This window comes from Dipodomys spectabilis, unplaced genomic scaffold (genome assembly GCF_019054845.1).
Source record: "Dipodomys spectabilis isolate Male_0828 unplaced genomic scaffold, ASM1905484v1 ptg000207l, whole genome shotgun sequence".
NCBI classification, from domain to species: Eukaryota; Metazoa; Chordata; class Mammalia; order Rodentia; family Heteromyidae; genus Dipodomys; species Dipodomys spectabilis.
In genome coordinates, this window is record NW_024870884.1 from 12369450 (window position 1) to 12393016 (window position 23567).

At 39.2% G+C, this 23567-nt stretch overlaps 1 protein-coding gene across 2 annotated transcripts in view; it reads right to left on the minus strand.

Annotated features, from left to right (window-relative positions):
- Nucleotides 1-23567, minus strand: part of Parg (poly(ADP-ribose) glycohydrolase) — a 113077-nt gene that overhangs the window by 10760 nt on the left and 78750 nt on the right. For both annotated transcript variants that reach the window (XM_042696319.1, XM_042696320.1), the window contains exons 14-16: nt 11402-11480; nt 10096-10204; nt 1173-1278 (exon numbers count right to left, since the gene is read on the minus strand). In XM_042696319.1, coding sequence (XP_042552253.1) covers nt 1173-1278; nt 10096-10204; nt 11402-11480 — 294 coding nt within the window. The remainder of the gene's footprint in view (nt 1-1172; nt 1279-10095; nt 10205-11401; nt 11481-23567) is intronic.

Genomic DNA, 23567 nt, shown 5'->3' on the forward strand with positions numbered 1-23567 from the left:
TTGGGGGCGCAATGGGTAACTTCAGTTGATTTCAAACTGAAGGAGTCATGGGAGCCTCTCAGATTGGCCAGCTGGCCAGAAATGCAGGCTACCTAGGGGGGTCCAAGCTTTTTGGCTGCAGATTGAAGTGGAGGCAGTTGTGCAGGGAATTCTACCTGGCAATCTGTAGGCTCTGCATTCATTTACTCTGGGTAGTTTGTGTCAAAATTATTACTATTTGTGTTGAATAAGTCCAGGTGAAATGAAATGGTAACTGTCCTAAATATACAATACTATTTTCTATAACTGATATTTTGAAAAGTAAAGCAAGTGTTATAATGTGATAAAGGGCCAAAAGTTTTGTTGATTGGCTTTTGTGACTTTTTCCTACCACAAAACAATAAAATACAAACATTGGTCTTTAACAGGCATTCACATGCCTCTTTCTTGGTGCCATTCAACGGACAGCTCCCCACCTATCCCCCACTATCAGAGTACTCATCATGTGTGCTGTATTTGTCTAAGCCTCTCTCCAACCAGAGACTATCTCTTATTCAGCTTTACCTCTTCAGTGCCAACCACAGTGCCCAACATAGCAGACTCATCTGTTTGGTAGTTAATAGGTCAGTGAAACTACTCTGTTCATAAAAACCACTCCCGGCTGGGCACTGGTGGCTCACACCTTGGATTCCTAGCTACTCAGGAGGCTGAGATCTGAAGATCATGGTTTGAAGCCAGGCCAAGCAGGAATGTCTATGTGAGATTCTTATTTCCAATTAATCACCCCAAAAATCAAAAGTTGAACTATGGCTCAAGTGTTAGAGTGCTGACTTGATGAAAAAAGCTCAGGCAGCATGTAGGCCCTGAGTTCAAGCCTCAGAACCAGCACAAAGAAGCAAATAACAACAAAACCCAAACTACTCTGGTGAAGGAAAAGGTTGGTGTGGGCACTTTGGTTCGAAATCGCTCAGCCATTTGCACTATTTTCTCCCTGACTTTTCTGTATTCAGGAGAATAACATCTCTGGTTCATCAAAAGATAAATGCCCCCCCACACACACACACATAAAAACAATACACTGTTTAAACATAGTAAGAATAAAAGAGGATTTACCAAATCTTTCTTAGACTCTTGTGGTCTCTAAGAACATCTGGCTTGAACTAAATATTTGCCCTTCTGAACAATTCACTCACCTTTCAGTCTGGCATCACCCCCAAATGCACCACATCCCCAGTTTCCTGTGGCCACAGCAGAAAGATGCTCGGAAGGAACCCCAGGACGGACAAATCCACAGTAAGCCTGTAGGATAAAAGAAATATCACAGCCCCTGAGCAACCAGACACAAACAGTACTGATGTACTGACTGATGTGTCCATTTATCAAACTTATGTTCTTTCCTTCTTATTTCCTGTTTCTTAGGGCCAATGTAGAGGGGAAAACAAAGAGAAATATCTAGGATTACATTAGGAAGAGAAAAAGAACCTATTGTTTTTTGAAATCTTTCTGATACCTCGTTTCTTTTTGTTTGCATTGGATAAAAGAAATCTGTGGGCTGGGAAGGTGGCTCACTGGTAGAGTGCTTGCCTTGCATGCCTGAGGCCCTGGGTTCAATTCCTCAGCACCACATAAGCAAAAAGAAAAAAGCCGGAAGTGGCGCTGTAGCTCAAGTGGTAGAGCGCTAGCCTTGAGCTGAAGAGCTGAGGGACAGCGCTCAGGCCCAGAGTTCAGGCCCCACGACCGGACCCCCCCCCAAAAAAAAAAGAAATCTGTGTTGGTCTAAGGCATTGGATTTATCCAATGTCCAAACTGATAATTATGAATATTGTTTCTTCCTCTCTTCCTCCATACTGCTTTCCAGAGTGGTTAAACAAGTTTACATTCCCACCTACAGTGTATTAGTTCCTTTCCCTCACATCTGTGCCAGCATCTATTGTTTGTATTTTTGATGACCATTTGGAAGTGAGAAGGAATTTCAGTGTTTTTGCTTGGCCATTTTTACTTTTTCTGAGAAGTCTCTATTTTGCTCATTTGCCCATTTGAGTGGTTGATTCTTGGAAGGTTTAGTTTCTTGAGCTCTTTGTATATATTTGGGATATTAGGCCACTATTCCTATACTGGGGCTTGAACTGAGGGCCTGTGAGCCTTTTCTCTCAAGGCTAGTTAGTACTCTATCACTTGAGCCACAGCTCTACTTCTGGCTCCCCCCCCCCCCCCCACCTCCCCAGGGTTGTAAAGAGTTTATTTAGCAAAGAGAAACTGAAGACCACTTGGGAGGGAGATTGGTGGGCCCTGGGGACTAGGTCACTTCTGGTTTTTTATTGGTTAACTGGAGATAAAGAATCCCATAGACTTTCCTGCCTGGGTTAGATTTGAACTGTGATCCTCAGATCTCAGCCTCCTGGGTAGCTAGGGTTACAGGCAGGAGCCACCGGCTCTATGTCCAGCCAAAGTTCTTAGTTTTTTGAAACCACCAGGCTTTATTAAGAATTTTAGTAGCAAAGCAAATCTCTCCAGGTTCTTTCAGATACCAACAAAGGCTAAAATATAGCTTATGTATAATAATAAGAAAAATTAAAAGAATGATCAGTGACAAATGTTCCTAGAAAAAAAAAAAAGCAAGGATATAGAAAGACACTTCTGTGAAACCCACACATGGAAATATAGTAAATCACTCTCTGAAGCTTACACAAGGTGTAAAAGTTTATTTCATACACTGTCTGGATGGATTAACAAGGCTATTCCTTCCAACACCTCCTAGGCTGTAAATTCTGACAGATATTAATTATAAGTTGGTGCCAGACTATTTTTCAGGACTGTGGCGCAGAGCTTACACAAGAACTCACAAATTACCTGCATAATCAGATGCATGGAGCTTCTGAAAATCTCTTTCAGGCTAACAGTAACAGAGAGCTCTGCTAAGTAGGTTCTCAAAAGATAAAGAATCTGACAGTACAGGAACAAGGATGGGGAGAGCAAAGCCTCTGTCACAATAAATGGAACGCTGTTACTGTGTGCTGTCAGGTTTTCTGAGCTGCCTACACAAAGAGGAGGAGCCTTCTGGCTTATGTCTTTGTCTTATACTAGCAAAATGTTTTTAGGCTTTTTCATTATGCCTTTAAGTATATTTGGCCAAGTTTATTTCAGCAAGCCAAAACAGCTTAGCTTAGTGAAGCTAAGACTTAACAATGGAGAACTGAAAATACAAAATTGTAAGAAGCAAAGGATAACAGTAAGAATTAATTTCCCCAAAAAGCAATCTTAAAAACTGGCCATTATGCTGGGTGCCAGTGGCTCATTCCTGTAATTCAGAAGGCTGATATCTGAGGATCACAGTTCAAAGCCAGCTTGAGGAGTTAAGTCTGTGAGACTCTTATCATTAGTTAATTACCAAATACAAAGAAAAATAAAATAAGGAAAATAATATAATATTAATAATATAAGGAATATTAAGGAAAAACTAACTAGAAATGAAACATTTTGAACTAATAGTCCTGAAAAAGATATTGACATATTTTACAGAGTTTGACATTTTTTTTGGCAGTTGTGGGGCTTGAACTCTGGGCCTGGGTGCTGTCCCTCAGTTCTTTTTTTTTTAAATTTAAATTTAATTTTATTTGTGAACATACTGTACAGAGGAGTTACAGTTACATGGGCAGGATAATGCGTACATTTCTTACCAAGCATTGCAGCCTCCTCCTTTGTTTACCCTTCACATCCCTTCCCAGCCTCCCCCCTCCCCCCCTTGTCCCTCAGTTCTTTAGCTCAATGTGAGTGCTCTACCACTTGAGCCACAGTACCACTTCCAGTTTTCTGGTGGTTTATTGGAGATAAAAGTCTCACAGACTTTCCTGCCTGGGCTGGCTTTGAACTGTGATCCTCAGATCTCAGCCTCTAGTGTAGTTGGGATTATGGATGTGAGCCACTGGCGCCCAGTCAGAGTTTGAAATTTTTTGGAATATTTGCACAAAGTTTTCATTGGTTTTATATCAAGCTTTGGTTTTAGTAATCCTATTAAAATTTGGTATTAGAACATAAGAAAAATCAAGACAGGAAAAAAAAAAATCAAGACAGGAATCTATTTTTTATTTTTTAATTTTTTTTTTTGGGTCCGGTCGTGGGCCTGAACTCTGGGCCTGGGCACTGTCCCTCAGCTCTTCAGCTCAAGGCTACTGCTCTACCACTTGAGCAACAATGCCACTTCCCGCTTTTTCCTTTTTGTTTATGTGGTGCTTAGGAATCGACCCCAGGGCGCCTCGGGCATGCAAGGCAAGCGCTCTACCACTGAGCCACCTTCCCAGCCCCATGGAATCTATTTTTTAAAAAGTAATGATGAAATCTACTTAATTTAATTTCCATCCCATAAGGCTCCATGAATACATTCACTATGTAACCTCATCTAAAGGAGCCTAGCATGGCCAACTACAACTTTTCACAGTGATTTCTTTTTTATTTCCTTCCTTGCAGTTATTTACCAATTTAGAAACTGGAATCATAAATCTTCCCCATGCCAAAGATAATTCACCTCTAGAATGTCACTCAGCTGATCTCTCACAAGATTAAATATAGCTTCAAAGTATCAGTTAGATAAAGTGAAACTGATTCCTTCCTTTTAAAATTCAACTCCACTTGCAAGCCATGATGTGGGTCCAACAGGAGATGTGAAGCCTGTATGGGGCCGGCATCTTCCAGAGGTTGAGGATGCCCTTGCAATGGTTACCTGGCCAATAATGCCTAGATGTGGCAAACAGACCTTTAGAGCTTAGCTACACAGACTTCTGCTGGCAAAAAGAGGTCTTGGGCTTTGTTGCTTCATTTAGAAAAATGCGACACTATTCCTCTTTCCTCTGGAATGCCAAAAAATAATAAATAAAAAAAAGAGCAAGTCATCTTTAAAAGGACTTAACATGCTTCTGTTTTCTTTTCTTTTTGTGGATTGGTTGTGGGGCTTGAACTTAGAGCCTGGGTGTTGTCCCTGAGTTCTTTTGCGCAAGGGTAGTACTCTCCTCTTTGAGCCACAGCACTACTTTCTGTTTTCTGGAAGTTAGCTGGAGATAAAAGTCTCATAGACTTTCCTGCCTGGGCTGGATTTGAACTGTGATATTCAGATCTCAGCCTCCTGAGTAGCTAGGATTACAGGCATGAGTAGCCAGCATTTGGCTAGCTTGGAAATTAAATGAAGTAGATTGCATCATTACTTTTAAAAACTTGTTTATATAAGGAAATGTAAATCATTGTTCTCTTCAAGTTTACTACAAGTTTATGTCAATGAAATTTCTATTTCTTATAATAAAATTCATAAACCTATTTTAATAGGTAAGTGTTACTAACAAGGAATGAAATGCTTTAAGTTAAAAGTGTGGAGCTACTTGGATTAGTTTTAAAAATTGTCAATAATAATAAAAGTATTTATCAGCAAACATATTAGATAGCTAATTCTGTTCTAAGGACAAAAAATTGGGGTATACAAACACAAAGAATAAGTAAAAGAACATATGTTTATGCCAGGTGTGGTGGCATATGCCTGCAATCCTCATACTCTGAAGGTAGAGGTAGAAGAAACTTGAGTTGGAGGCCAGATTATGCTACACAGAGCAATTCTGTTTTTTTTTTTTTAAAAAAGTCCTACAAGTGGTGCAGTGCTAGTCTTGAGCATAAAGATGCCCATGCCCTGAGTTCAAGTTTGACAACACACACACACACACACACACACACACACACACACACACACACACACACACACACACACACACACACACACACACACACACACACACACACACACACACACACACACACACACACACACACGGCCCCAAAGAAAGCTGGGTACTGGTAGCTCACATCTGTAATCCTAGCTACTTAGGAGGCTGAGATCTGAGGTTCAAGGCCAGCTCCGGCAAGAAAGTACAAGAGATTCTTATCTCTTATCTCCAATTAAGTACCAATAAGCTGGAAGTGATGCTGTGGCTCAAGTGCCTTAAGCAAAAAGGCCCAGGGGCCTACACACAAAGTCCAAAAGATTACACATTTATCAGTTACCCTCCATGTGTCAAGCCCTAAAAGGTGCTTTCTCAAGCTTAGTTTGAGGGCTATTTTAAATCTGGGGTATTTCCTAGTTTCAGTAAGTAGGTTGGGGCCAACCTTTGAGTTTTTGAAAAAGTGTAGCAGGCAGAAAAGACTGAGAGAGGGGCTGGGAAGGTGGCTCAGTGGTAGAGAGCTTGCCTTGCATGCATGAGGCCCTGGGTTCGATTCCTCAGCACCACATAAGCAAAAAGAAAAAAGCCGGACGAGGCGCTGGGGCTCAAGTGATAGAGCGCTAGCCTTGAGCTGAAGAGCTGAGGGACAGCGCCCAGGCACAGAGTTCAGGCCCACGACCGGACCCCAAAAAAAAAAAAAAGAAGACTGAGAGGATTCAATGGGTCATTAGGTTTACCATCAAAAGAGAAAGGGTGGCATACGCTTTTAGGAGATATGTTAACTAGAAGCAGGGAATATTCTCAATGATTTAAGATAAAAAATGGTTAAAAAAAAAAAGGGTAAAGGCCATGGCTTAATAAGCAGAACACTTGCCTCGCAAGCCCAAGGCTCTGAGTTCAAATGCCCAGTACCAAAAAAAGAAAAAAAAAGTGTAGGCCAAATCCAAATTTTCTAAATGGCTATGGGTGTAGACCAGTGGTATACAGCTAGACTAATGCAAGTGAGGTCCTGGGTTCTCCTCAGAGGTGACAAAAATAAAAGTAACTTGGCTTAGCTACTCACTAGCTTTATTACCTAGATGCAAATCACCCAACTTCCTGAATCTCAGGCCATGGTCTCTAAACTGGAGCTAAGAACAGTGTCTCTATCACCCAGGTGTTGATCTTATCAGATAATGCATGCCCCTACACTAGCTAACTGAGGGACTAAATCAAGAGGGTTACCCAAGTCTGCAACAGTGAGGCCTTGCTTTAAAAAAAAATTATCTATCTATCTATCTATCTGCAAAGAATCTATCTGTGTATCTATAGTGCTGAGAGGAGTGTCTAGTACCTAGTAATTAATCATTACTTTTACTAACAATGATATATACCTATATTATTTGAAAAAAATCCTATTTGCATATGACTCTAAAGAATCCCTTGAGTCATAAATGAGATTTAACTGTACAGTGACATAGTGACAAACAGAAAGACAATACAGAACTGAATTGCTATACTTAATGTCCAGCACTGGCTGACCTCAAAGAAATAAAATCCCTCCTGATGACAGCTTACATAAAGATTAATTCTTCATAAGATATGTCTCATAAATATTCTCCATTTCACAAATAAATGTTTTCCTTCTGATTTTAGCTTATGGAAAGATTCTTTTCTTTTTGGTCGGTTGTGGGGCTTGAACTCAGGGCCTTGGCACTTTCCCTGAGCCTCTCTGTACTCAAGGGTAGGGCTCTACCTCTTGAGTCACAGTGACACTTATGGTTTTTAAGTGGTTAAGTGGAGATAAGAGTCTCATGGGGACTTTTCTGCCAGGGCTGCTTCGACCCTCGACCCTCAGATCTCAGCCTCCTGCGTAGCTAGAATTAAAGGTGAGAGCTACCAGTGCCCAGCTAAGGTTAATTCTTTATGTAAGATACATCTCATATGCATTTTGTATTCCACAATTAATGTTCTTCAATGTTAGTGATAAAACTGATTTATCTATTCATACATACATATCAATATTTTTAACATTTCTGGTGTCATTAAGAGCAGGTAAACTGAAGGTTAGTGATATACAAGTAAATGTAGAGTGCATCAGTTAGACATTGGGAATTTCAAGAAAAAAAAGAAGACTCATTCATTCCAAAAGTTTAACATTGAAAAAGATCATGACTTCAGGTAATTTCTCAAAGTGAATGACTTACTCTCATAACCTATCCTATGAAAAGGAATCCTACAATTTGTGTCAATATATTGTACAGCTATGTTAAACATTCTGGTTTTACCTTCTTTTCATATATTTCTCTCCAAACCACCTATCATATAAAATGTCTTCTAGTTTCAATGGCCATTTGACAAATTCCTATATACATGTTTAAGTAAGGAACACTTGCCAAAATCTGAAGATAAATTGTTAGTCTACTTGATATACTCCATCATAAAATATCTTCAGTTTGAAGTCAATTTCTTCAAGGCAAGACTCTGGAACAGTGAAAGTAGGTTTACATTTATCCTCCTTCATTTCTTCCTTCCTTCTCTCTCTCCCTCCCTCCTTCTTTCCTTCCTTTTCTTTTTCTGTGCTAGTCCTGGATTTTGAACTCAGGGCCCTGGGCACTGTCCCTAAACTTTTGTGCTCAAGGCTGACATTCAACCACTTGAGTCAAAGCTCTACTTCCAGATTTTGGTGATTAATTGGCTTCAAACCATGATCCTCAGATCTCAGCCTCCTAAGTAGCTAGGATAAGAGGTGTGATATGCCAGTGCCCAGATATTTTTTTCTTTTTAACTGTTAGGGTAATAGTAAATACAGCTCCTTGCAAATGCCACACTCCCTGCCCTATACTTCAAATTGTACCTAACTACATTCTAGAAAAATATACTCCTCAGTACAAGTAAATCTGACTTTTACTCTTGGTACTGGATAGGACAAAATTTTAGAGCTTTTGACATCATAAAGAGCAGTCTTTCTGTATAGTTTTTGAAAAACCATAAAAAAAAAAAGGTATCTCAGGGCTGGGAAGGTGGCTCAGTGGTAGAGCACTTGCCTTGCATGCATGAGGCCCTGGGTTCGATTCCTTAGCACCACATAAGCAAAAAGAAAAAAGCCAGAAGTGGCGCTGTGGCTCGAGTGGTAGAACACTAGTCTTGAGCTGAAGAGCTGAGGGACAGCACCCAGGCCCAGAGTTCAGGCCCCACGACCGGACCCCGCCCCCCACCAAAAAAAAAAAAAAAAGATTTCTGTAAGTTCAATTTTAAGAAACAGCATTGTTCTAAAAAAAAAAAAAAAAAAAGTTGTTTTTTTGTTTTTTTTTGTTTTGGTGCCAGTCCTGTGACTTTAACTTGAGGCTTATCCTGAGCTGTTTTTGCTCAAGGCTAGTGCTCTACCACTTGAGCTAGAGCTCCACTTCCAACTTTTTTTGGGGGGTGGGGGGGAGGGGTGGTTTATTGGAAATGAGTCTTATGGACTTTCCTACACGGGTTGGCTTCATACCATGATCCTCAGATCTCAGCCTCCTGAGTAAGCTAGAATTATATCTCTAAACTTTTTATGAGATTCATTCCAGAACTCTACAAACGTTAAAATCATCTAATAAATTACAGATAAAACATGTTCATCCAAAATGAGATACTCAAATAGATCAGGACTTACTTCTAAGTATCTACTAAATTGTAAGGTTAATAAGAGCCTTTTGGGATTATTTGCTTTTTTATATATATCCAGACCCCAGTCTGGATATACATTACCAGAGGTAATGTAGCCAGGCAAAACCACACAACATGCTATCTTACTAGACAGATCCTACATAGAGTAATCAAACAGTTCGCAGAAGTAAGTTAGTCTTCTTGGCTAGCAGAGTAAATTGGGGAACTGAAGGAAATCTTAGCTGTTTTGGTAAGGGCTTATATCTGTAGAACAGAATCAGTATTCTATTGTGTGAAGGGGGTTATTAATCACAGTTAACAGAAGCAAAATCTGAACAAATAAAAGAGATATGGTTCATTTTTGTATTTGTGTAATACAAAAAAAGCACTTAGAACCACAGTATACCATTATTTCTGTCATAAACACCTCAAAAATGATCAAATTAATAAACAATGAATGGAACAATAATTCACCCTTCTGTTTTTTTCTTTTTTAATTCTGATCACATACCTTGTAGAGAAAAATGCCACTGACCCCTGGGAAAAAAATGTTTAGGTCAAATTCATTGCTATGTGACTTTACGATAATGCATGTGTGGCTAATATCAAGCAAAATCAAACAATTATGAAATGGAAAGTACATCTTGTACAAGCTGACAGAGCCATTAAATCAGGAGAGCGGCAAGCAGATGTACTAACACGGCAAGAGTTACCAGGAAGCATTAATTTCACCATTAATAAAATGGCAGTAAATAGATGACAGCTACCAGATAAACTCAGCAGTAAGGTTACTAGCCTTGTTAAGCTCACGTCTCATTTTCTCAGGCACAAACTGGTCGAGGTAGCGTCGGAAGTGAAGTGCATCAATGGCGACAATCTCAGTGCAACGTCTCTGCCAGTCATCCCTGGGATAGGGCAGAAGGAGAGCAAGATGAGCAACAGGCAAAGTCCCTAGGCAAAACCCTCAGAGGGGCTAGCTTGTGGACACTGGGCAGTTTAAAAATATTAAAAACAAACAAACTGTGATGACAGATCTTAGCCAAGCAGGAGGCCAGAAAAACAACCTAATTTTACATTCAGAGGCATGCGTATTGCCCACTGTCAGGTATTAAAGAATAAAGTGAAAAAAAAACAAGAGGTAACACCAGCTGACATATTGTAAACAGTGCATCATTTTCAGCAAGACTCAGAGGTTAAAGGATTTGGGAGTAAACACAAGGTAGCAAAGCCTGTGTTTTCCTCTAGAACAATAAACATGACATTCCTCCTTTACTCTGAGATCTGCTCTAAATCACCAGGGTGTAGCATCACTACATATTGTCCAGAAAATAATCCCTGAAGTTAGGTGCTATGAAAAATGTGTATTGATTCAGTACAACATTCTACCTACTGTGCTCAATTACTAACTGAGAGAAACTATTTTTAAAAAAACAAAGACATCAAAACAGACAATAACATGTTGCTTGGAAAGTAGGAAGGACTAACTGAGGTGATAATTACCAAAACTTGTACAATCCCCAATATATAATCTCTTCAAGCTTTCCAGCAACACTTCTGCAAAAAAAAAAATCAACCTCTGGCAAATCATACCATTTGGTAAGAAAGCAACAATGTGGAAATATAAAATGTATTTCAAGAATAAACTAGGGACAGAACCTGAAACATTCACCGTAGATTCTGTTGTCACTGCTGCGGAGCAGTTAGCAAACTGTCTCAACACAGGTTCCCATCTATCTGGTCTCTTGAAGAAATTAAGGACAGCTAAATAAGCTGATCAAAGGCTTTAAACTCTAGTTAGAACAGACCCTAATTAAGTTGGGTGTACTTGGAAGGTAACCTTTACTCCCAATAGGCTACCCAGAGGTAAAGAGCTGCAGAATTTTGCCTTGCTTGTTTTTGCCTTAGACTTTTGGATTACATATTCTGTTTTTCACTATGGTATATGGGGATAATAAGTATTTTAACTTCCAATGACCCTATAATACTAAATATTAAAAAGAAGGTTCAACTGCTGGAGTAAGACATAAAGGGATATAGAGTACACTGAGGCTAAGTCCACACATTTTCATTTTCAGTCAAACATGAGTGCCAGGAATACAGACCTTTCACTCCCATCTTCATGGCTTCGAGCCCACCGGTAAGTTTCAGCATACCCAGTGTATTCACTGTACTGTTCAGTACCTGAAACAAATAACCAATTACTATTCATGTCCCACTTAAAGTGGAAGGCAGAGATTACACTGTTTCCAATTCCACTCAGCAATGAACTACAAGGTTCTCTGCCTCCCACAAATGCAAAGAGAGAAGAGTAAAGGTGTGAGACTATATCTTTGAAAGAAAAAAAATAAAGCTCAAGTGACAGATTACTTGCCTAGCAAGCCCAAAGCCCTGGTTCAATCCCCAGCAACATACACACATATGCTTCTAGGATTGTCTTTAGGATTAAGGAGCCTCTGAGTCAAAATTTAAACATTGGAACAATATGAGTCTTATACCCAAAAGCATGGTCATTTTCTCCACAAGTCTTCTATATCAGTGATTCAGTTTACTCAGAGTTTTATAAAGTTTTGCTCTCATGTTTGATGGATTTAAAAAAAAAAAATTTTTTTTCGGTCCAGTCATAGGACCTGAACTCTGGGCCTGGGCGCTGTTCCTCAGCTCTTCAGCTCAAGGCTAGAGCTCTACCACTTGAGCCACAGCGCCACTTCCAGCTTTTTTCTTTTTTGCTTATGTGGTGCTGAGGAATCGAACCCAGGGCCTCATGCATGCAAAGCAAACGCTCTACCACTGAGCCACCTTCCCAGCCCCGTTTGATGGATTTTTCAGAAGTCTTTTCTTCTCTATTAGTATTTTTTTTTTTGGGGGGGGGGGTCACTTGTGGGACTTGAACTCTGGGCTTGGGGCTCAAGGAAAGCGCTCAACCACTTGAGCCACAGCGCCACTTCAGGTTTTCTAGTGGTTAATTGGAGATGAGTCTCACGGACTTTCCTGCCCAGGCTGGCTTTGAACCACAATCTTCAGATCTCAGTCTCCGAAGTAGCTAGGATTACAGGCCTGAGCTACTGGTGCCTGGCTTGTTCTCTATTAATATAGTCATACCTTTGATTTTACTAAATGTACTAAGGAATGCACTCTCTCTCATTCTCTCTCTCTTACACCCCAATTTTCCTTTCAGTGATTCCTTTATTTGGTATATAAACAATTATCACCACTTGCAAATAGAGATATAGTTTATTCTTTTGTTTATAGTTTTCTGGTTCTGGGGATTGAATACAGAGCATGGCCTGACTTACTTTTTGCATTCTTTAGGTCTTTCATCTTTTCTTAAATGATAACCAATTCTAACTTTGATCACATTTATAAAATACCTTCATAGTCACACTTAGAGTAGCACTTGACAGAATACAACATGGGCAGGAGCCTATCTAAGATGACCTCTATAAGCAGAAGCCATCCAACTGACTATCAACAGGACCTTTACAAAGCAAGTTCCATACCTTAATACACTCAAACTCATAGCTGAATCTCCTATACATTATGCAGAGGAAAAGTAACAAGATAGAAGAGAATATATCATATAAATCTTTTCATGAAATTCTAAAATAGATACAATTAATTTTGCTGGGGAAAAAAGGTGTTTGTTCAAGGCCTGGTATAGAGATTGAACAGAAAAAGACTCAAAGACATTTTTCTGAGGTGCTGGATAGACACTTTCTTTGTCCTGACAGGGATCAGAACACAAGTGGATATATGCTACCATATCCTCAGTATGTATTTAACATTATATACTCCAGCATGTGTCAATTTTACTTAAGAAAAATAGGAAGAAAGGAAAGAGCAAAAGAAGAGAGAAAGGAGAGGAAAGGAAAAAATACTGAACTTTAAGATTGCTGTTTAGTTGTGGCATTAAAAAAATCACTTTTTGTCTATTCAAAGCCTAAAATAATGAGAAAATAAATGGAAAGATGGAACCATGTTTTCTCACTGCTGAAAAAGTGAGTTACAAGTTTGGTAAGGGGAAGATGTGTCTGTTGAGGTGCTGGTAAGAATGCCAGGTATTCACATGGATTCAGAGAGGCCTACTTGTGGGTAGAGTATTATGTCCTAGTGCAAATCTTAACCCATCTGGGACAGATTAGCATAAACAGTTTATAGGAACAAAGGATAACCCACCAAGCAAAGTATTTGTATGTCTATACAACTATTAGTAAATAAGAAACTGAGGAAGAAGGAAAAGTCCTTCCTTACAACAGAATACCCAAACGTTAGACAGTGAGAGTTAAAGAGTTTGAACACAGGTTATTGTCATTTCCATTCAAAGTATGAAATGCACAAAAATTAACTAAAAAATTATTAATCTGAAAATAGATAGACTTCTAATGGAGCTTTCCTTAACCAACTGTTCACATACTCTATCACCGAACAGAACAGACTATGGCTAGTAGAATTCCTACCAAAACAGACAGCTGCATCTAATTAGAAAGAAACACTGGACAAACCCTGAGGGACAATGTACAGTGTAACTGGTTTATATAATTTAGAATGTCATAGTGATCAAACACACAGAAAGGCTCAAAAAATGCTCCCATTAAAGGACATTAATGGATTAGCTGGGGACCAAGGGAAATAAAATAGTAAAGGACATGATGGGATAACTGACAGAATTAAAAAACAGACTAGGGATCCTAATGTTAAATATCTGATTTTGACAATGGGGCGATGATGTAAGAGAATGTTCAAATCCTTAGGAAATAGTTTAATATTAAGGAGTAAGAGAATACACAATGTCTTCAATATACTCCTTTTTTTGGTTTTGTTTTGTTTTGTTTTTTTGGGGTCTGGTCGTGGGGCCTGAACTCTGGGCCTGGGCGCTGTCCCTCAGCTCTTCAGCTCATGGCTAGCGCTCTACCACTTGAGCCACAGCGCCACTTCCAGCTTTTTTCTTTTTGCTTATGTGGTGCTGAGGAATCGAACCCAGGGCCTCGAGCATGCCAGGCAAGTGCTCTACCACTGAGCCACCTTCCCAGCCCCTCCTTTTTTTTTTTGGTGCTAGTCGTAGGGCTTGAACTCAGGGCACAGGTGCTGTCTCTGAGGTTTTTTTTGCTCAAGGCTAGCACTCTACCACTTGGGCACAGCTCTACTTCTGGCTTTTTGGAGATAAGAGTCTCACAGACTGTCCTGCCCTGGCTGGCTTTGAATTGTATTCCTCGATACCAGCCTTCTGAGTGGCTAGGATTACAGGTGTGAGCCACCTGCCCAGCTGCTGTTAATATTATAGTAAAAGGAAAGAAAGAATGATGGGGCAAATGATAATAAACTAATAAATCTTAGTAAAGAATATATGAAAACTAGTGGTATGTGTCTGGAATTCCAGCACTTGGGAGATGAAGACAGGAAGATGGAGAGTTGAGGCTATCTCCTAAGTCCTAAGCTACAAAGCAAGGCTGTACAAAAAAAAAAAAAGGGATGGAAAATTCCTTGTATTACCCTCACAATTTCTATGTTAAGTCTGAACTTTTTAGATGATCTTACATATATTTAAAAACATATTTAAATTTAAATATAGCAGAAAAATACTGTTCTTATACATGATTAAAATTTCCATAGGATGGTAAAAGATACAAACAACTATAGTTTCCAATTTGTTGTTTAGCACACTACCTTTTAAAAATTTTAAATTAATTTATTCTTCAATTTCCATAATTCATCTACAGTGTAAGACAAGATACGCATGCTACAAATCAAGAAAATATCAAACTGCTGTTGAAGCTTTCCGTGGCATGGGAAATAGAGATCACTTTCTTCCTCCATTCCTCCATGGTATCCAGTAGATAATGACACAGAGTACTTAACAACTTGTTATTTGAAAACCAACTTGTTATTTGAAAACCCTGTAGATAATGACACAGAGTACTTAACAACTTGTTATTTGAAAACTGAAAATTTAAAAATAAAAGAATCCTTGAATAAACAGACATACCTTACTTATGTCAAAACTAAGTAATGTTAAACTCAATTTCCCTAAAAGTCATCTGAAGATTCAAGTCCATTATAATTCTGGCAGCTTTTTTGTAAATATTGACAAATGGATTCTAAAACTCACTAAAACAATTCTAGAAAAGAATGAATCTACATGGCTTTCAAAGTACTTGATACCAAGAATTTTTATATAGCAACATTAACCAAAAGAGAAAGAATATAAACAGCAAACTGTTAAACTAGATCTCAAAATTACAAACTTCTGTGTTTTAAAAGGTATTAAGAGAAATAAAGATATGCTCCATGTGTTTGATAGAAGACTTGCTTCCAAAATATATAATGTCACATTGTGCATATTAAAGACAGTTTTATAGACATAGAAAAACTTTACTGTGTATCAATTCTGTACTAATGAAACTTTAACTCCCTCACTGAACTATTTGTAACTACATTATCATCTTATAACAATAGAAAAGTTGTTGGGTAAAAACTTGCCTTATAAAAATAATGAGCAAAACAGAGAGAACACTGTATTAACTAAGATTAAAATACGATTTAGGAATATATAAACAGATAACTCTACATAACTGACCCATATTAAAAAATTGCATTGAAAAGCCAGCACAGCAAGGTAGAAAGAACACTACTAGAGGTGAGGAGATATACGACATCCGTGTCATTATCAGCCTGGTAACTTTGGATACTCAGATCCAAGAGGTTAGGCCAGGATTATCCAAATTCAGCTTTATCTTATCTTTGTACCCACAGAATTGCTTGGAAAACCAAGTAAGTTAAAAAAAATTTCAAAACCATAAAGCAGTCAATATTTTTGTTTCTGGACTTAACTTTGTAAAACAAAAGAGAAAACAAAGATATATGACTTCCACAGGGATTAAGAGCAGCCTAGATTACAGACCTGAAAGGAACCAAGAAAGCCAGGAACATTGGTTCTTTCTGTTTTCTGCTCAGTAGACAAAAAAGAAGCAAAAACAAAGATCTTTGCCTATTTTGAACTCATAATTATAAAAACAAACTTTTGTTTCAGCTTATAAAAAGTGGATAAAATATGAAATATAGAAATTAGCACGTGTCTATTTCAAGTAAGGAGGTAGGACCTAGTCTTCTTTGGAAAAAATGAGGATATATTTCCTTTGAGCATGGGATACAAAAAATGCTTTTGCTCTAAACAAATTAGATATTGAATTTTCTTTCTTTTATTTTTTATTTTTTGGGTCTGGTCGTGGGGCCTGAACTCTGGGCCTGGGCACTGTCCCTCAGCTCTTCAGCTCAAGGCTAGCGTTCTACCACTCGAGCTACAGCACCACTTCCGGCTTTTTTCTTTTTGCTTATGTGGTGCTGAGGAATCAAACCCAGGGCCTCATGCATGCAAGGCAAGCTCTCTACCACTGAGCCACCTTCCCAGCCCTAGATATTGAAATTTCTAAGTAGTTATCATTTACAATTACATCAACTGTTTTGAAAAATGGATGCCTCTCTTGTGTTTCACATTTAAATTAATAAAATACAATGAAAATGTAAATTCAAATGGTGATAACAAGAATGAATGGTCTTTAAGATAGCTCTCTCTAGAGAAGACCTATAAGACTGAACTGTCAGCTCCGGGCCTACAGAGTGGTTGCTTCCCTCTCAAACACCATTGGTCCAGCCACCGTGATAAATGTCAGCAGAACCACAGCAGCCCATCTCATGGATGCTACAGCCTCCCGGGGCCTCACAGCTGCCTGCCACCAGGATGGCTGGAATGGCTTTAGTCATGAGGCTTTTAGATTTGTTTCCAGGAGGGATTATGCGTCAGAAACAATCAAGGGTGCAGTGGTTGGGCAGTACTAACTCCTGTGTGGCAGTCATGGAGGGCAAACAAGCAAGGTGCTGGAGAATGCTGAAGGTGCCAGAACCACCCCTTCCGTTGTTGGCTTTACCGCAGATGGTGAGCGTCTTGTTGGCATGCCAGCAAAGCGACAAGCTGTCATCAACCCAAACAATACTATCTATGCCACCAAACATCTCATTGGCCGAAGATATGATGACCCTGAAGTACAGAAAGACCTTTTAAAATTGTCTGGGCCTCTAATGGTGATGCCTGGGTTGAGGCTCATGGAAAACTCTATTCTCCGAGCCAAATTGGAGCATCTGTCTTATGAAGATGAAAGAAACTGCAGAAAATTATTTGGGACATGCAGCAAAAAATGCTATGATTACCGTCCCTGCTTATTTCAATGATTCACAGAGACAGGCCACTAAGGATGCTGGCCAGATATCAGGACTAAATGTGCTTTGTGTGATTAATGAAGCCACAGCTGCTGCTCTGGCCTATGGTCTAGACAAATCTGAGACAAAGTCATTGCTGTGTATGATTTAGGTGGTGGAATTTTTGATATTTCTGTCCTGGAAATTCAGAAAGGAATATCTAAGGTGAAATCCACCAATGAGAATACTTTCTTAAGTGGTGAAGACTTTGATCACATTGTAAAGGAGTTCAAGAAAGAGACAGTGGTTGATTTGACCAAAGACAACATAGCACTTCAGAGGGAACAAGAAGCCACTGAGAAGGCTAAGTGTGAACTCTCTTCATCTATGCAGACTGACATCAACTTGCCATATCTGAGTATGGATGCTTCTGGACCTAAGCATTATGAAGCTGACATGGGCTCAATTTGAGGGAATCGTCACTGATCTTATCAAGAAGACTATTGCTCCTTGCCAGAAAGCTATACAGGGTGCAGAAGTCACCAAGAGTGATATAGGAGAAGTGATCCTTGTTGGTGACATGACTAGGATGCCTAAGGTTCAGCAGACTGCAAGATCTTTTTGGCTGAGCCCCAAGTAAAGCTGTTAATCCTGATGAGGCTGTGGCCATTGGAGGTGCCATTCAGGGAGGTTTGTTAGCTGGTGAAGTCACAGATGTGCTACTCCCCTGTCTCTGGGTATTGTGACTCTAGGAGGTGTGTTTACCAAAGTGATTAACAGGAATACCAGGTATTTTCAACTGCTGCTGATGGACAGACTCAAGTAGAGATTAAAGTATGTCAGGGTAAGAGAGAGATGGCTGGAGATAACAAGCTTCTTGGTCAGTTTACTTTGATTGGAATTCCTCCAGCCCCTCCTGGAGTTCCTCAGATTGAAGTTACATTTGACATTGATGGCAATGGAATTGTACGGGAACAGCAGATTGTAATCCAGTCTTCTGGTGGGTTAAGCAAATATGATATTGAAAATATGTTTAAAAATTCAGAGAAGTATGCGGAGGAAGACTGTCAAAAGAAGGAATGAGTTGAAGCAGTTAACATAGTTGAAGGAATTATTCATGACACAGAAACTAAATGGAAGAATTCAAAGACCAACTGCCTGCTGATGAGTGCAACTAGCTAAAAGAAATATCCAAAATGAGGGAGCTCTTGACTCGAAAAGGAAACAGGAGAAAACATTAGGAAGGTAGGATCTCCCCTTCACTGAAGCTCTTTGAAATGGCATACAAAAAGATGGTATCTGAGCGAGACGGCTCTGGAAGTTCGGGGAACAAAAAAAGATCAAAAGGAGGAGAAACAGTAATAGTTACATTTTGGAATGGAGAGGACATCATACTATGAAGCTTGGGAGTGAAGAAACTTCTGAACAGAAATGGGCAAATATCAGTCTTTTTACTGTGTTTTTTACAGTATTCTAGATATAATTTCCTTAATGTAAATTTAGTGTTAACTAGCTAATCAATCATTAATGAGTGATAAATCTAACAGTAGGAAGTTCACATGTTCTGCCCCTACCCTGTCATTTTTAAGCATGTAAAAGGGTAGGGAGACAGTTTATTGATCACTATAACGATCAGTTTGTGCTTTAGTGGCCATATTTTCAAGGGGTGAAAACATCTCATACAGAATGAAGGTAGGCTGTCATATACCTAGCCTGAGACCATATGGAGGTTAAGATCCTTTCAGTTGGCCAAAAGTGATAGTGTAATGAATGACCTGTTTTGTAAATGTGGTCCTTCAACTGAGGCCTTTGCAAGGCAAGCCAGCTAGCTATGCCCCATTTGTAGGTGCAGAAGCTAGGTCAATGGAAAACTAAGCTATTTATGTTAGGTTAGAGCTTTTAAAACTAAGGTAGAGATAAAATCCTGTTCCCAAGGCATACTTTTCTAGCTATTCTCTTGGCCTGTATCTGGCACCTACATCCTTGATGATTGTTCTTTTTTTTTTTTTTTTTTTTTATTGTAAAGCTACTATACAGAGGGTTACAGTTACATGAGTGAGGTAATGAGTACACTTCCTCTTAAACATTGTTACCCCCTCCATTGTTTTCCCCCTACCATCCCCTCCCTCCCTCCCTTCCCCGAGGTTCTTTTTTTTTGATTGTGATTAAATGATTACATAATTTCAAAGTCACAAGTTCATTCTAACTTCCCTGGAGCAAATTGTCTACCACAGTCTGTAATATATAACAGTGTTCACATGTTATATACCATATTTGTGATCAGCAGCATGGGGATATTTAGTAGTGGTTCAACCAGATGAGCGGGAGTTCTTTGTTTCTTAAGTTCTGTTAGTTTTGTCGTATCACCTAACCTTTTGGATTTAGCGATGATTGTTCTTTTTGATCCAGTCTGGATTTTTAAATAAATAAATTGGAAAAAAAAAAAAAAAAGACTGAACAGTCAAGACAGACCTTCACTTAAGGAAAAAATGAGAAGGAACTCATCAAATCTTAACAAGAACTCATGACAGCTTTAATAGACTTAGTAAGAAACATTCTTATTTTCTTTTACTACAAATTCAAGCTTGTAATGAACAGAGGGGAAAAAAAAACCACTATTTGGAGATTTAAAAATTCTACTTATCAAGGACTATGCCCTAAAAGATGGTTTACATGGAAGCTAGCTAGTCTATATTACTAGCCTCATCCATAGAGTAGTGATTATATATTAGGTAGAATGCTTTTGTCTTCAGTCCCAGTTAGTAAAAATTTAGAAAAGACAAGTCTTTAGTTTCCAAGCATTTTTGGAAAACTTAGCTGAACCTGATCTGGTATCATAGCAGTGGATTGTATCTATAATGATGGGCACCCATAGCACTGTAACTTAATAGGTAGATGGTACACCAGGATGACAAGCAATAGTGTCCCCATGTAGTCAGCTCTGCCAGCTGTGCTGACACCCAGAATCTGAGACATAAGGACTTGGCAATGTTTGGGATAATCTGATTCACTGCAGGTTGTATGTTAAGAATTCTAGTCCTCTGCTCACTAAATTTTCATGTACAGGCATTTGCTTTATGTGATCACCAAACAGAAGATGTTAACTCCCATCAGTATTGAAGCTATTTGCTGGTGAAGGAACACATGACTGAGGGGGAAAAAAAAATGGAAGAATGGAGTTCCAATTCTTTCCCTCCACCCAGACTTACCGAAAGGTTTTAATTCATGGCAGCCACGGGGAGGACCACAGTAAACAAAGGGATGATCCTGTCTGGATAAGAGTATTTGCCTGTTTGCAGGACCTGCTTCATATTCATTTAAAAGTCTGATAGCAACCAGATGTCCCACAATGATGATAAATTTAATTTATTTCCAATTTCTCAAACTCTTCTACAGATTCAGGCAGCACAGTCACAGCCATTAGCTCACTGGGCTTGGATGCATCATTGAAGGAATGGAATTGATCAGGCAGATAGATTGCAGGGCATGGTTAAGAGTCTCCTAAGAAGGGAGATGGCAGGAATCCAGACATCAAATACATGATGAAATGGCCATTTCCATTAAGGGAACATCACATCACAGATATTAATTAGGAAGCACTACAATAAAGTTAAGTGGATGGGGGAAGAATGCTAAAAGTCACCTTTAATGTCCTTAGCTTGAGGTAACTGCAGATCTGAAGTTGTGTCAAAGATATGCAATTTTCCATTCATTTCACAATAGCTACTGGTAAGTTAAAGACCAGAGTAACTCCAGAATGATTCTTCCTTAGACTGGGTACAAACTCACCAAAACAATGGAATTACAGGACAAGAATTAACACCAGGCTATTTAAATGATGGAAAGTAACTTGTTCAAAGCCTCTTAATTAAGGAGTGTTTTACAAAAGGTAGTGTGACATCAGGAAAAATGGTGGCGTGTAAAAACATTTGAAAATTCTCCCTTCTATAAAAGCAACGAGGACACTATGAGGATTAACTGAAGAAATTAGTGTTGGTTTAGCTTAAAACAACCCAGGAGTGTTTATTTCAGGAAATCTGGCTGAATCTTGGTGAAAACAGCAAGCTAGTGGCATTCTAACTTTCCCTATTTCCCATCACACTCTCTGTAGCTCTGTAGCAGCCTTAAAAACCAACTGTTTTAAAGTGTATGGAGAGAATCAGCAGCCACCAGAGGAGGCAAAGACCACTAAAGCTCCTTCAGAAGCCCATTCTCAGGGAAACGTCATTATCAGACCTGACTTGGTCCTCTGGAAGAAGCAGACCTCACTCAAGGCTATGTTTAGTTAACTCATTGTGAAAAGCTTAATCCCCAAGAGTTAGATGAAAACAAGCTCAGAAAACTGCTTAACACCGAGATTGCCTGAGGAGGTAGTTATCATTTGGGCAAATAATAAGCTAGACAAAAGCTTCAAAGGGAAAGGAACAATGTCCCCAAGGAGCTTAGAAAGTTTCAACATATTTCTGATAATCTAAAGACCATAAGCACATCCAGGGATATGCTCAGGATAGAGCAAAGGACCCACAGCAATCTCACTGACTGACCTTGAGGTTCTACAGCAGCACAAAGTGAAGGCTAATGCCGAGTTATCAACTACCTGGTGGAGAGTTGAAGTGAGATCCAGCACGGAGCACTTTGGCAAAAACTGGAAGTTATTGGATCCACATAGTTACAGAAATCTACACAGTCATTACCTGATTACTATTGTAACTGAGGAGAAACACTGGTGACAACATAGAAGAATACACTTTACAGAATCCCATTAGGAAAGTCAATAAACAAAAAAGAACTGAGATAAGAGGAAAACCTGATTTCCAGGGTCACAGTAATATGTTATTTAAAATGTACCAATTTCCAGCAACAATTCACAGTAACGGGGCTGGGAAGGTGGCTCAGCGGTAGAGCACTTGCCTTGCATGCATGAGGCCCTGGGTTCAATTCCTCAGCACCACATAAGCAAAAAGAAAAAAGCTGGAAATGGCGCTGTGGCTCAAGTGGTAGAGCGCTAGCCTTGAGCTGAAGGGCTGAGGGACAGCGCCCAGGCCCAGAGTTCAGGCCCCATGACCTGACCCAAAACAACAACAACAACAACAAAAAACAATCAACAGTAACAAAAAAGGACACATGATCTGAGGACACCGCTCAAGTGGTTAGCAACCCCTGCAAAACCTGTTCTTAAAAAAAAAAAAAAAAAGCAAATAAAGGTGAAACATAAAACGAAATCAGATAGTATGGCCAATAAACAGAAAAAAAGCAGTCAACAGAAATTGACATTGGACTAGAAACAGACCTTAAGTCAATTATGTAAAATCTGTTGAAGGAAGGTAAGAAAACTATATTAAAGTAACTAAAGAAAAGCTTGAGACTAAGGGAAATTTTAAGGAAGAAGATATACAAACTTAGGAATTGAAAAATGTAACAATTGAAACAAGAAGTTTACTAGAGACTAAGGTAGGTAAAAGAAGTTTAGTTAACCTTAAAATAGATTGAGATTAACTAATCTGAGGAACAGAAAGAATAAATAATGAAGTGAGGGCTTCCCAGCTTAGTGGCTTAGTGGTAGAGTTCTTGCCTAGCATGCATGAAGCTGGGTTTGATTCCTCAGTACTATATAACAGGAAAAGCCAGAAGTGGCACTGTGGCTCAAGTGGTAGAGTGCTAGCCTTGAGTAAAAGACGCTCAGGGACAGCGTTCAGGCCCTGAGTTTAAGTCCCAGGACTGGCAAAATAAACAAACAAACAAACAAATGAACAGAACCTGAGTTTATGGTCAAATGTTCCAACACTTGGGACTCAAGAGAGGAGAGAAAGGGGCAGAGATAATGGACAAAAATTTACCAACTTTGATGACAAATATGAATCTAAACATCTAAGAAGCCAAGTGACCTCTAAATTAGGATAACCCAGAGGGATCCACACCTAGACAAATCATAATCAACAGACAAAACAGAAAATCCTGCAAGTAACACATAAAAATAAATATAGATGGGCTGGGAAGGTGGCTCAGTGGTAGAGTGCTTGCCTTGCATGCCTGAGGCCCTGGGTTCGATTCCTCAGCACCACATAAGCAAAAAGAAAAAAG